This window comes from Ceratosolen solmsi, unplaced genomic scaffold (assembly GCF_000503995.2).
Source record: "Ceratosolen solmsi marchali unplaced genomic scaffold, CerSol_1.0 scaffold39, whole genome shotgun sequence".
In the NCBI taxonomy this organism is placed as follows: domain Eukaryota; kingdom Metazoa; phylum Arthropoda; class Insecta; order Hymenoptera; family Agaonidae; genus Ceratosolen; species Ceratosolen solmsi.
In genome coordinates, this window is record NW_011948433.1 from 3230726 (window position 1) to 3246164 (window position 15439).

The 15439-nt window shown below is 39.7% G+C and overlaps 1 protein-coding gene across 4 annotated transcripts in view; it reads right to left on the reverse strand.

The window, feature by feature from the left end:
* The window catches only part of Ten-a (Teneurin-a transmembrane protein), a 99265-nt gene that overhangs the window by 26423 nt on the left and 57403 nt on the right, over positions 1-15439 (reverse strand). For all 4 annotated transcript variants that reach the window (XM_011502547.1, XM_011502546.1, XM_011502545.1 and 1 more), the window contains exons 5-9: positions 9480-9693; positions 5943-6207; positions 3762-3892; positions 2712-2858; positions 275-482 (exon numbers count right to left, since the gene is read on the reverse strand). In XM_011502547.1, coding sequence (XP_011500849.1) covers positions 275-482; positions 2712-2858; positions 3762-3892; positions 5943-6207; positions 9480-9693 — 965 coding nt within the window. The remainder of the gene's footprint in view (positions 1-274; positions 483-2711; positions 2859-3761; positions 3893-5942; positions 6208-9479; positions 9694-15439) is intronic.

Consider the following 15439-nt stretch of genomic DNA (forward strand, 5'->3'; position numbering starts at 1 on the left):
ACTCTCTCTCTCTCTCATTCCTTCTCTCTCTTTCATTTATTCTCTCTCTCTCTCTCTCTCTCTCTCTCTCTCTCTCTCTCTTAATTTTACTTTCCGACTGAAACTCTAGACTTTGATTAAAATTTCTCTTTTCTTTTCTTTCCCGTGTCTGTTTGCGAATAAACCCGCATAGTTCGGATTAATTTAATAAATGCACAAAGGAGCGCAGGAAGCCCCCAGTCGACGAAACGAATTGCGCCCGACTTAAATTACGAGTGAATTGGCGTCTCCTTACTTTTCGCTGTACTCGTCAATGCGGGCGTAGCTCTGCACGCTGTTGTCCTCAATGAGGAACTTAACCCGCTGATAGAACGTCGCGGTGACGCTCGGCGGCTGCTTCCTCAGGAGTACCTCGACGGGATCCTTACTGGCGATGCACATCAAGTGCTCGGTGCACACCGGCTGCGAGCAACACTCGCTGTCCGAGCAATCCTTCGTCCCGTCTGCAAGTATGGCGAAATTTTTATTACGCCCCTGCTTATTTGTCATAATAACTGAGCGGATCTCAGCGCCGGGCTGCTCGCGTTAATAGCCGGCGATTTATTAGCTTTTAACGTGTCATAATACGCGGCCGCTTAGCATAACGATGGATTAAATTCTTCGGGCAAAGTTGCTTTGACTTATTTTTCAACTTTAATACTAATCTTGATTTAGCACGCAAGATGTCTCATAAATGCATATTCAGAGGCGTATGCTTCACAAATGCATCTGATTCGCCGGATAGATAAGCCGCGTCTAATCACGCTGTATATAAATAAATAATACTTTTATCTTTTTGATGGAAAATATCACGAACGACGCGACGTGGGCTAGGAATGGTACGGGGGAGGGGAGGGGGATGGCTCGATCGTTTAGCCATTGTAACTGTTACATGCCGATTTTTGCGGATTTGCGTACCAAACGCCTCGCTACATAATATTTTGTACAGTCAGCGTTATATTGCTTAAATCGTCGCAATAATCGTTGCTATCTCATTCTAACACGGCATTATGGTTCTACGTATTAAATTATTAATCCTCGATCTTATTCATTGTTAGTTGACTAGACTCCGCTAGAGCAGCACATATTCCCAATAATTTCATTAACGAAATTATCAATGTCCTAAGCACGATCGAGCTAACTTTACTCTTTACGATTCTCTTTTATATATTTGACAATCTGTATTGAATAGCTTGAAGAGAAAAAAAAATAATAAAAGGAGTAATTCTAACGAATGGACAAGAAGAGTCGAAATAAATCAGTTTTACCAAAGTCAAGTAAATTTTATTCTGCTTGTAGTGTTCCATTACGCGTAGTAAACACATTCGGTGTAGTTTGTATTGAGAAAACGATCGGCTAGACTAAATTTAACTAAATTTACTAAATGATAAAATTCAATCTTACGGAAATTCGATTGTAGAAAAAATTTATTTGATAAAAAATTCAAGGTTATTGGGCAAATGTAAACATTTGCTGCAACAGTGTAGAGATTCGTATGTGAGTTGCAAATGAGAATAATTTACGCCCGTAAGTATGAAAGTTTGATATTGCTTAATAAAAGAAAAAAGAAACAACCGATTTCTTCGCAGAACATACGCGCAGCTATCGATTAATTAGTTATTTAAAGCGAGCATTTATTATACGATCATTTTTACTCGATAAACAAGCAAAATAAGAAAATTTAGTCGGCAATTGGGAATACTTGTGCGATTACGGAGAAAAGAGTAATAATAAATAGCAATGCACACACATTATATATTATTCATATCAAAATTTCAACTTTTTCTACCAATGTACAATTTAATGAATATGAATAAATTAAATTAACATATTTTATATTTTATGCAAACTCGATATTCCCGTTTATTTTGTGAATTATATTTTTAATAGTCGATGCAATTGAATATTATTTTTATATGCAATCGTTCTTAAATACCATGCGAATTGAAAATCGATAATTTATCAAATAAATTTCCCCCAATAATCTTATATTTGCTTTCTTTTTAATAGAATGCATAAAGTCTATTTAATTATTGACTTTAGTGACTTATTGATGCTAATGATATTATTTCCCGGCACGTTTTAATAGAATAAACATCGACTAAAGCGAAATTTATGAGATATAGAGAAAGTGTCGCTTGTATCGCATTGCGTTTTATGATAAAAAATTTTTCCAAGCAATTATTTACAGCGACAAAAAAAAAATCTTAAGAGCATAATTAATAAACGTCTGCAAAAGGGTTGAAGCATGAAAGAATCTTATACCAATTACTGAAAACCATCGATTACGTTTACGATTACATTTTGAAATATTCGCCCTTTACTTTAACAAACGGGAGGAAAATTAATAATGTCGTTAATAAGACCAGCAATAAAAGCAATAACTTTCAACATGCGCATTACAAAGTTGAATTATTCGAGGCTAAAATAGATGTCGCACCACGAGGTTAGAAAACAAAACAAAAAAAAACAAAAAAAAAAAAAATCTATATATATAACGAAAAATCATAAATACGGTAGGCGTAAGTAGGCGTCCGCTCGGCGACCCTGAAATTTCCCCGTAAAATTATCGATAAACGGTGGCTGGAAATAGACGAGGGGAGTGCAAAAAAGATATTGTTTTGTCAACGGCACTCAACGCGCCCGATCCATTTGTTCGCGATATGCAACTGCAATTTATTCGATTATCTCACCGCCGTCGTTGTCGATGTCGTCGTCGCACTCCATTTCGAGGGGGATGCTGCAATCCCTGCCCGCCCATCCTGGAACGCATTCGCAACTGGACTCGCCGCCGATGGGTGTGCAGGATCCGTGTCCGCTGCACTTGTTCTCGCATCCAGCTGAAAGGAATATTTGCAAATGGTGTTTTACACGACGGTCAGAGCGTTCAGCTTGAGATTGGATGGAAGGTGATGGCTACGAGCCGAGGCAGTTATCACGTGCAAATCGCTCGATTTGCTTGACGTGTATGGCTTGAGTCCTCGTACCGAGGCTCTATTATTATCAAGGACCTCGCTCGATGCCTCGATGGAAAAAGATTATATTATTTAGGGGCCAGCTTTTAGCCTCTGCTCCGATATATATATGTGTGTGTGTGTGTGTGTGTGTGTGTGTGTGTGTGTCATTGTGTTTGGGTTTCTCTGTGTATTGATTCAATGTTTGAAAACCCGTAATAAATGCGTGCCATATGAAATCGTGAATATTTAAATAACTCTAGCGTATCGCTTAGGAAAGATTTTATAATTTTACTAGCGAGTTTGCGCAATTATTACTCTAGACGCTGTAACGTGCGATTATAAATGGCCATAGGGACTAATTCGATTCTTTTTTCCTTGTAATTTTATCATATTTATATTATTGAACGCTGGATGGAAGGTCTCGTTCTCAAATCTTACCATTGACATCGCATTTTGACACGCTCGTTGATCCTTATCCCTTCCATACTCTAATACCACATTTCCCATATAATCGTGACTTTTATTAAATAATTGAATACCTATCGATTTAGCCAGCAGAGGTATTAAATTGATTGAATATTCATAAAATGTAACCTATTTCTGAGTTATAAAATTTCAATGCACTTCATGTTTCATATCTCTGAATGCTGGCCCGGATTTATAAATGACTGGCCATCAAGATCGCGGGGTGGGGTGGGGTGGGGGAGGCGGTGTCGTGTAATTAAAAATTTTGCATGGACGGAGTGGCGAACATTATCCGGAAATACGTCAAATGTTAAAACTTACGCAATGTGCAGTGCTTTCCATTCCAACCTTGACTGCATACGCAAGTACCGTTTTTGCATTGGCCATGTTCCGCGCAACGCGGATCACAAGGTTTCTGATCGCATTTCGTTCCTGTCCAATTATCCTGACACCTGCAAATAATTTGATTTGTACAATTTAAAAATAAAAGTATCAAATCTTGCACACTTTAAATAAATGTTTAAAACATGAAGTGGCCACAATCGCTCTAAAATTGCGCTTTAAACTATTCACTTCGTTACTTTGATCGGAATCCAATTATTATTGACGAAATACCACGTAGCTTATAAATGTAAATTTATGAATCACTATTCGCAAAAGTATCATTATTTCTCTGGTTTCGTTAAAAAGCTTTTTTTTTTTTTTGCTTATTTTTCTATTTAATGATAACAAAGAGCACGCTAGATTGCTAAGATAAACAAACCTCGCCAAAAAAAAACAAAAAAAAAAAAAAAATAAATAAATAAGTAAAAGAGAAACGACGATCGATAAAGGCAATGGGTCAAATAGTCGGCCGTCGTAACAATTGCGTTAAATAGTTTCATTGAGCTGACGAGAACAGTAGCGGGACACATGGTGGCGGGAAGCCAGTGTGTTCAAGTCGAAAGAGGAACGCGAGGCGGAAGGTAACGAAGAGAATGACGAGTTAAGCTGAATTTCGGCAAAGGGAGGCGCGCCATGAGTTAATACAAGGGAAGTCGCGAGGCGAAAGAAAAGCAATTTTGTTCTCGGAAAGATCGTAGCTATTCTCGATGAATACGACAAATATTGTCGGGATCAACATTTGGCAACTGCTTGAGAAAGGGACAAAGAGGGACAAGCGAGGAAGGCGGCGGCGGCGGCCTCTAAGATATCTTCCACAGCTTGGAAAATGCATCAGGAGCGGTCCACTGGCAAAGCGTTTTCATAGTGCGTCCAGGAAGAAGTACATTTTCACCCGAAAGGCTTACCCAAACAACAGTTTCCTAGTACAAGATGGGCCCGATTATTATTTATTTTTCGTATTTTTTCTTTTTCTCGTCGTAACGCACGTTTCGCGATATTCACCCGCACACACATTCGCCAAGAAAAATTACTATTTGCTGGGAACAATGGATTGGGAAGTAAATTTGTTTATAAAACATTGTTCTAATGTTTATAAAATATGACGAAAGATATCTTATATCCTGGAGATTGATAAAAAGCAAAAACGCCGTCGTTCTACGCGATACGACCGGAGGCAATTGGAAATAAAAATACTTTATAGTTAGCGGGACGCAAAACTTTATGAGGAGTTGATAATTCGCCCCGTCACAATATTATTAAAAATATGAAATTGTTAAAAAACATTTTCCTCTCGACTGTGCTTTACGATGAGAGTGGAGTTTTATTTGCCGATCGTTCCAAGTCAGAAGGAAAATTCGTTATTCATCGAATATTTAACGCTCCAATGAATAATGTCATCGTCCTCATCAAGGCTTTATCGATACGATACACTCGTCTAATTACATTTCTTGCAACTTAGTGCGCAACTTGTTATCGTAATTGTCGAGTCTGTTTACACAAAGCCAATATAACATTATCCACCATAATGTATTATTCGGAGAATATAAGGGAATAAATTATCGCGAACAATGTTGGCATCGTGTAAACGAGGCAAGTAGATGAAGAAAAATGCTAGGCGCCGTCTTGAAAGAAAAGGTAATTAGGCAAGTGTTTTGTACGAATAAAGTTTCGACGACGATGACATTGTTCGCCGAGACGTTAAATATTTCATAAATAAAAGGCCGACAGAGAGATAGAGATAGAGAGAGAGAGAGAGAGAGAGAGAGAGAGAGAGAGAGAGAGAGAGAGAGAGAATGGCCTGCCAAACTCGAGAGACTAGCAGAGCAAAACTCCATTAGTATCCCTATGAAATTTAATGCACACAATGAAAATACAGCGAGCATAAAAATTTTCTAGTAATACCGCATACAGATTTCATAATTATTTGTCCGACTCGATCGATATAGCTGTTTGCTTTGACGATTTATCTGCCATCATGGGGCCATAGCGCTCAACGATCGATGCGAAGCGCTAAAACCCGCGCGAATCGCCGTCACAGTAGCATCAGAGGCCCGATGATGGACCAAAGCCGCGTAACAGAATATCACAAGACAGGATAAGGGAGCCAATGAAACTCACTTGCAGCGGCCCTTCTCGCACGTCCCGTGAAGTCCGCAATCGAGTCCGCAGCTCGGCTGGGAGCAGTCGATCCCTGTCCAGTGCTCCTCGCAGATGCAAGCGGCGGCCTCGAGGTCGTAGCTCCCGTGTTCGGAGCAGCCGGGCAGACACTGATAGACCTGCTGGTCGACCTGGTCGCAGCGCTCGCCCTGCCAACCTGCCTTGCAGTAGCACTTGCCCTCGACGCAGGCTCCGTGGCCCCCGCAGTTGGGATCCGAGCAGTCCGCTGCAAAATGCAAGAGTCGGAGATGAGTCGGGAGGAGTCGCGGCCGAACGCGGGGGAGCTGCTACAGAGTGCTGCTAAAGGATGGATAATCGGCACGATTGCTATTCTAATCGAATACTTATGTTATGTATGGCGATAACGCGTACCATCGAATATTTTACGACTCGAGTTTGATACCGTATTCCGTGATAATTTTTTATGGATTTTGAACGGCCCGAATAAAGAAAATTGGCTCAACCTGTGTAATTACTCGATCGGTGAAAACTGAGTTGCGAAATTTGACGCGTGTCGCGCTCGGCTTAGAATTTCATTATCCGCGTACTTTTTCTCTGATTTTATTATAGGCTTTTTTTTCCTCGTTCACTCTCTTTTTAACCCCACGAATTAAAATATTTACGCCCGTGTATAGTTTATGCGTAAATTATACCGAGTTTTTCTTGAAATTACGGCGATGTCGCGTTCGATGAAATAAATTGCTTTGAAAAATCATTCATCCGGTGTTTCTGAGATTGGAGCAACACGATAGTACGGTATTCCATGTAAAACTGTAATAATTTTATTTCCATATTTATTATATTGGACGACCGATTTATTTCAATGGCTTATTTTGTTGATTAATCATAAGAATTATTTATTATTACGATTCTTCTGTAATCGCGGTACAGGCCTTCCTAAATAATTCCCGACAAATTTATCGACGTTTATAACTGTTTTTTTTTTTTTTTTTTTTTTTTTTTTTTTTTTGTAGAAAATAATTTGATAAATTGTAACCCGTACGTAATGAATACTTTGTGAAATACCTCAGACTAAGTACTTTTTAATCTTTTTCGAAAATTTATGTTGATTAGAATCTGCTAAAGCTGTTGAGATATTTTCACCTATGTATTTTTTTTACGCTTATTACCAAGATTAAAATGTAGTAGCAGAAATTAATTTAAGTTGTAAAAAGTTTATTTTATGTAGTTTATAATGCAAGCGAATCTACAGTAATATTTTATAAATTATTAACAAAAAGATTTTGGTTTATACTTTTTTTTTCTTCTTTTTCTTCCTCATCTATTCGTTTTTTCTTTTTCTTTGTCTATTTCTTTTTCTTTTCTACAATTTGGATAATTTAATTTGTGTATATAGTAAAAGGTAAGTAATAAAGACCCATATTATGTCTGTTAAAAAGCTAGTAAAAATGCTCAAGTTTTAAAAAGAAAATTTTCTCGATCTTGCCGTAAGCGATTAGTCAGCCGAGTATGGTATAAATTTTTACTTCAAAATTCTCAAATTTACGAAACACAAAAATTATAAATTATGAAAAATAAACTTTCTGTATAGTGAGTCATTATTAAAAAAAAAAAAAAAAAAAAAAAAAAAAAAAAAAAAAAAAAAAAAAAAAAAAAAAAAAAAAAAAAAAAAAAAAAAAAATATAAAAAAAATAAAAAAAGTAAAAAAAAATATAAAAAAAAAAAAAAAAGTAAAAAAAAAATCATATACCGCAATATTCAGTTCTTTTTTAGATTCTTAATAAAAATGACATTGTTATTAATTTATTGGGATATATAAATTATTCTTCGGCATTATATTAACTACTTTTCTTCTTAACTACCTTTGCATTATTCAGGATGTTAGAGAATTTTTCAGTAAACTATCCGTATGTCATTTCGTTTCATAAATTTGTAAAAGTGTGTTCATCATTAACCATCGGGAAATACTACGAAGTTCAAAAGTTCAATTGCACGGTTCCTGCATTATTTATTTATTTAGCTTAATAATTATTCAATTTCCCAAATGGAGAAACAATGAAATTTCTACTATTACCTGCTTATTCGAATTTTCATTAGACATTGGCGTACGTATAATCGGACTAGTCGGATTCTCGTGTTAACTTCACAATCGATAAATTCAAATGTCGAATGTTCGAATTTCTGTGCCGGACGCGTCATCTTTAAGTAACACTCACGTACTTCACATCTTTACGAAAAAAAGATTTTGGCCACAAACGCCAATCGACTATTGGAACACGTATCGAGGGGCAGTCGGGCGTTCTCCTGTACCACTATAACTATTCGTTGATTCGTTAATTTATTTTAATATACGAATACACTATTAAGCCGAAATTAATCGTTTGTAATTAGCATTTCCCTAGCTCGAGTAACGAAAATGCATAAGTAATAAATATGACAAAATGCTTTTGCCACACATATTTTGATTATCCATCTATTTGTTAATGTAAAATCTTGATAACCCGTATAGCGAACGTTCAATAATTCACCACCGACACGATGTATAAATATTGCAATATTATTATGTCCACTATTGTGATAAACAAATCGAATCCTAAATTCATGTATAAACGAAATGTAAGCAATTCGGTAATTAAGTATCCCGGCATCAAATATCAAACGTCTCTTCCCTCCCCGAGCCCAACGCCTTCCCATTACCAATATGACAACGCGTCCGAAAATTATGGATTTTACAACGAATAGCAACGTATTTGTCGTCGTCCCGCGCGCTAAGATCCTCGCTCATCCTCACTCATCCCCGCAAAATGAACGAAAGACGATAAAAGCAGCATTGAAACAAAAATGTTGCTCGAGCTCGTATCGGTCGAGGCGCCTGAAAACGAGAGTAAAAAGAAGTAAAAAAAGAGAGAAAAAATAGCGAAATCCGGAGAACAATACTTCATTGGAATACATAACCCGCGAATAAAGCTGATAAACAAACGTAAATATTCATGAGTGACGTTTCCATTAGAATGCGCATAATTAATCCTTGTTTCTTGTAGGCCGGCTCGATAATCCTTTGAATGCGAATGAATGACAGAGAGCAGGAGTAGGCAGCAGGAGCCGCAAGGCGAGCCGACTCGCTAATTCTCACTCAGGGTCGTCGAAAAAACGCCGTTAGCTCGCGAGAGGCGCGTCGTTGCCTAGCGTTACAATTCCGCGGCGTACGCGGAGGCGAGGAGTTGGGGCGTACAGGACCATGTTTAGCGATTAACGTCCAAGGCGACCGGCTCGTCTCGCGCGTACAAGTTGCGCGAGGAATTAGCGCTTAGTCGACCTCGGTGAAGGCGGTATCATTCGCCGATCCCGGTGTCACATAATCTTAGTATCCCTCGATCATGGCAAGTTTATAAGGGGATCGACGAGGCTATTTAACGCGGGCGCATGAGCGCCCATTAATAATCACCAAATCAGTATGCATTGCGGCGACCCTCGCGGGGCTAAAAATCCCCGTGCAAACGGGAAAAGGGAAAAGGATGAAGGGCTCGGCATACTCACGCTCCGAGCAGAAGTCGCCCTTCCAGCCGGGACTGCACACGCAGGAACCTCTCACACATTGTCCGTGCTGATTGCAGTCGGGGACCTGGCAGTCGCCGAGCGGAATGTCGCACACCGCGCCCTTCCAGCCGTCCTCGCAGTGGCACATACCGCCGCCGTATTGTCCGTGGCTCGAGCACAGCACCGGGCACACGCTCTTGCTGCAGTCCGCACCCTACGTTAACAAGGAGAGAGCAGACGTGTCACGCTGATCGATATTCCATACACACGCGTATTTAATCCCCTCTCTCGCCCATCACCCATCACCCATCACCCATCCTCCAATCACCATCACCATCCATTTCTCCCATAAGTGTACATTTGGTTGCTTGGGTGTGGGTAGATGGATGCTTGTGTGGCTGTCTGTCCCAGACTGTCATCGTTCGCATGCACGGCTGTGTCGTGCGAGTGTGCGCGCGTGCACGAGAAGATGGAGGATGAAGGGGTCTGGGGATACTCCACGATGTTATTCGGTAAAACAGGTTACGCGCCCCGTTTTCTGGGCTAAAGCCCTCTTTTACACGCGGGGTCGACTGCTCGGCAGGATTAACCGGCAGAACCCCACTAAATATGCTTCGGTTAAGTCCCTAATAATGTCAATGGTACGAGGACTTTCTTTTGAATGTATTTCAGTCGGCGTATTTGTCTTGTTGTCGATGAAGTTGTCCGTGGTTTGCAGCTTAAAAATAAGTTAATCAGTAGATGCGTCGGACCGCGTGCGAATTTATCACACATTTGTCCTCGCTAACGCCCTTGAGCGAGCTTCGCGATAAATAAAAAGAGAGAGCGAGAGTGTGAGTGAGAGCGAGAGCAAGAGATAAATATGGTAGGTCGGGAAGAACGGTCGGGAGTGGGACGGGAAGAGGGAAGGGTGGTGAGGGGGGAGGGATGGTGATGGAGGAAGGCCATAGTATAGCCTCTTTCCAGATAAAATAACAATGAATTACAAAGTAAACGTACGTAGAAACTTTCAAAGCGGATGCGTACCCTTTCGCTCTTTACACAAAAATGAACTTCATGATGGCTCATTATTTTTAATACCTTGGTACCAGTTGTTGCCTTTTCAAATGTAAAAATAACAAGTCGTATCAAGCAGCTCTGCGGCACCCTTTCTATAATTTGAAAAAGCAAGGATAAATTGGTTTTCATCCTCGGATAAAGTTGTGCCGCGGTTTTCTCCTTTGCCTTTTCTATTTTTATTTGTTCTTTTTGTTTTTCTCCTTTTTCTCATTCGATCTACCTAGACGGTAATTCCGCAATACTTTCTCCGCGGTAAGACGATAGTTGATCGAAACAGCCGTTACGTATCCCCGAGTGTACGTTGCACTTCACGTGGGAGTGATTCCCGATGTTTCATTAGAAACTGAAACAATAGATATCTCTTCCGCGGCGATAGTTTTGTGGGAAAATAATGGGGGATGATGATGGCTACGAGTTGATTGGTGGCGGGGTGTCGATAGTTGGTGGTGGTGGTGGTGGTGGTGGTGGCGGTGGCGGTGGCGGTGGGAGGGGGGGGGGTTACTTGGTGGTTCCGCGCACGTAAGGGGGGTTACTTGGTGGTTACGCGCACGTAATCGGTAGACCTTTACTCTCGTATGTACCTGAGCGTGTGCGTAGTGCCAGAGTCGTTGAAAACTCTTCCCTTTGGCGCATCGCCTGAACGTGTACGCGGCTTTGAGCTGCGGTGCGACTTTTTAATTTCCTCGCCGCGCCAACTTTTTCTTTTCTTTCGGGCCATTCTCTACCAGACTCTTGTGACAATGGCTACAGTGCCTGAATGGCGCGGGGGAGAGAACGAATGTTTGTAACAATGTTGCTGGAAAACACGCGACGCGGCATATGGCGTGATTCGGCCTCTGTTCGCTTCACGTGATAGAGGCACATGAGGCACGTAGAGGAACAAAAACAAAACAATAAAAAAAAAAAGAAAAAAAAACAACAAAAATAAAAAGGAAAAAATCATATAAAGAGTTCGGACATTTGTTTTGCGTTAGCGTTAAGGGACATTGGCACGCGCTTGTAAATTTCCTTGTTGATCCCCAAGTGTCGGCAACAAATTTTTATGTTTAATATATACGAATAAATTTCCACCTTAATGGCGTATGAAATGCGGATGTAAATTTACGCCTAATCAGATGGATTTTGACAAAAAGTGCAAAATAATTTAAACGTTAAATTTAATTCTCTAATAATTTACTTTATCTCGCACGAGCATTTAATTATACGTTATTTATGGGTGGATAATACTAATATTTTCTAAATGAAAACTAAACGGCCTGGATAGACATCTAACGGAAGACACAATAGAAAATAAGACCACTTAAAATGGGCATTGAATGCGACATGAGGCTTTTGGCGACAGTATTTCGCTTCATAACTGATTAAATATAGTCTAGTCTTTCAATGCGATTGTAATGCTCCTTATCTATAGCGCGAATAGCTCGGGGTCCGCCTAATGGAAAATGCTCGCATGAAATGCATATTCCCTACGTAAGAGTTTTCATAGATAAACAGTGGTAAGGACAGTATAGATCCTAAATGGCCAAGACATTCTAATCAAAACGTTTTCAAGCAAATAAATCAATCAATAACTAAATTAACAAGATAAAAAATAAATCAAAATAGAGTATTCAATTTTTTTTTAAAATATGAAAAAGTAAAAAAAAAAAAAAATAAAAACTACTTACTTTTACTTGTGAAACATAGTACGCGAATTTAATAAAAGTAAAGTTAATTAAATTGCTCTAGTGCCACAAACAAAGACGTTAAATTTACTTTACAATGGAGTGGATTAGTAAAATATATAGGATTGTCTGCACAAAAGCCATTAACGATATTTCCATACGTAATGCGATTAAGATAACAATTTTAGCATAATAGGTTTGACCGTGGTATCATGAAGAATCTTTTATATTTTATAATGGTTTTACTTTGCCCCAAAATAACTTTCGATCGATAAATTATAAGCCTGCCGATGACTCCAAGTGCTTTGTTCACAAAATTTTCGTCCAAGAAAACACAAAGTTCGCGGAGTAACGCTCATTGATTTTGTAAAAAGCTTATGCTACTTTTACGAGCGAACTTTACGCTCAACGTAAGTTTGCTTGTAAAATACAAAGAGCCAGTTTTCTTGAAATTGACCCCCCCCCGCCCCATCTTTCGGAAATTCACTCATTATTATTACAATGCCACACATTTGTTTCCACAAAATGGTCGTCAATACGAGTAAAGTTGGCTTTCTTTATTATGGTGCTTGAGGTCTGAAGAGCGGACATTTGGAAATATTGCAGAAAATGCAAAATACTATGACTATTTAAATTACATATTTTTCTACCGACTTTTGCTCAATACATCAAAATTATAGACTAAAAAAATTCTGTCTAAGCCCACACACGAGTTACGCGTAGTGTCGTCCGCACCGCTGCACATTCTACACGATTAATAATTTGTTTCGTCACGTTTAAAAGAAGCCGATTAACTGTCTCTCCCTCCCACTCCACCCCACCCTAAACCACCGCCGTCCCCTCCTATCTTTATTTTATAAAAATGCAGGAAAGCTTTTTCGTAAGAGAATCGAATGTCATCGTTAATACTCCATTGTTCGGCGTCAATATTATTGTACTCGAGAAGGAATTCAATTTATTCGACGTATTGTAGTGGAGAATAGATTTGGCGAAAAATACGAATGGGGAGGGAATGGCCGAGCGCAAGAATCCTATCCTCGGTAAACAAGACGAGTCGCTTGTATTTGAAATTAGATGCGCGAAAGCATCGAAAGTCATCGACGTACCCGCGGCGCATGCGTTAAGCCAACTACACGGACAATTATTATTACACTGGATTGGGGATCGGAATGCGTGCGACGCGTTGATTTCTCTATCTGACAGCAAATCGACAGATGAGGCAGAGAATAATTAAGATAATAGCCTTCGCTCTTCGTCCCTGTACACGCCCCATACATCACAATAACATCAAGATCGTCATGAATTTGGGTCACGTCATTTTCCACGAATCGGAAACACGAGCTTTCCCGGGAACGCGGGAAACGGGTGCTCGGTAACCGCGAGCCTACGTATAGCGGTACTCTATTATCGTGGCTTTTTTCTCATTTCCTTATAGGTCGGGTATTAAGCTTCTTATTCGACCGAGAGCTCGGGGCACAAGATATCAGGACTTGGCTATTTCCGTCCTTTATAAGTAGATCAACGGAGCCTTAAGTACTTATGTGTGTTGAGAGTTATCGTCGCTGCATATCGAAATAAGTTGCAGATGAAATGTGGGAAAAGGGGGCGGGAGGGGGTGGTGGATGGGGCGGCGGGCGGGGAACGAAGGTAAATATCGGAACTTTATTTTTTTCAATTAACCGATGGTGGATGGTGGGGATCATATACGATATCACTGTTTTTATACAAGGAATTGCGAACGAAGCTCGAAAGTACTTTTACGGAAGAAAGAAACGCTTCGTCGATTTAGGTATAAAGAAAAATCGCTTTGCTGCCCCGTTAATATCCAGGCATTATTTACTAAAAGTATTATTATGTATCATTGCAAACTCAATTCGCGGCAAGCGTTGTTATATTATAATGTATTTGATCGATAAACTTGATAGAACAATTAATTCATTCGCTTCATCATTCGCATCGGCGGATTTTTATCCCTGCGCGCGGTAAAATTATTTCTTATTATGCGCGTACGTCGCAATAACTTTTTCATTATTTCGTCGCGTACGCGTAAGCACAATGCGCCGCGCTTTAATGTAAAAGTCCCGTAAAAAGGTGATGAATAATCTGCGCTACATTGCCGTTGTTTCAATTTCACTTTATCTATGACATTATTGATTTTTAGTGCACTCAAAGATTATCGCTTTAATGAATATCGCATATATTACTTTCGACGCGTTAGAGAAATGAAAATCTTTGTCAACGCTCATCGTATAATAAAACATTACTACCGTCTGTTCGATCAAATATTATATTATTATCGCAAAGATCCTTATCCTGCATTATAATAATAAGTGTAAGCAGTTACGCTACATAAAGCCGCCATTCTTCTTCTTTTTTTCATTTCCTTTCTTTTTTTTTTTTTCCTTTTTCTCTTTTTTTCTCTCTCTCTTTTTTTTCTTCCTTTTTTAATGTAACAAAGTGTAATTTATTTTTTATACAAATTTTCAACGCTATCGCCGTAAAGTACCATAAAAAATGATTAAAACTTTCCCGAGTAATTGTTGCTCAAGTCTCACGTTTCTTTATACCCCTGAAACAGGATTTATCATTTCCTTACTAGGTTAAAGCGGGCCCATTTACTTTAATGGCCGAATAGCAAACATCCGGTACCTCTTCTTGTTAGTACGTCTTCGAAAATGTATTCAGCACCCCCGCATTTTCCCCGTACACATTCGCTCGAGAATCTTCCATGGGGCAAAGTAGAAGGACCCTAAGAGTCCTGGCTAGATAACGAAATTGCGCGCTTTTTACGGACTATTCGCGTGCGTAGGGAGGCGTATGACGCGATGACGGGGCTCGCCTTCCTTCCTTCCTTCCTTCCTTCCAATTTTCTGTCAACCCTGCTCGACCTTATACTCGTGCTTATTTTATTGTCGCGATAAAAGAGCGATAAAAGCACTTCCCATTGATATTTTCATCTCGGCGCATTCGAACTTTCCTCCACGGCGTCTTATCCTCAGCGCCAGTGCTGCGTAAAAATAACTGCCAATGACGCCGCGGAATCAAATAAGGGATAAGAGATAATGGACAACTCGCGTCCCTTATCGCCACCCTAGACGATGTTATTTAATAGTACGCCGTTTGGTAATTTCGCCATTTTGTGCAATAATGCACGGTCTTTATCAATCAGTAGGGTGCAAGTCCTGAACCTGTATTCAGGACTGTTTGGAGGCTCTCGACGGACTCGTGACACGCGGC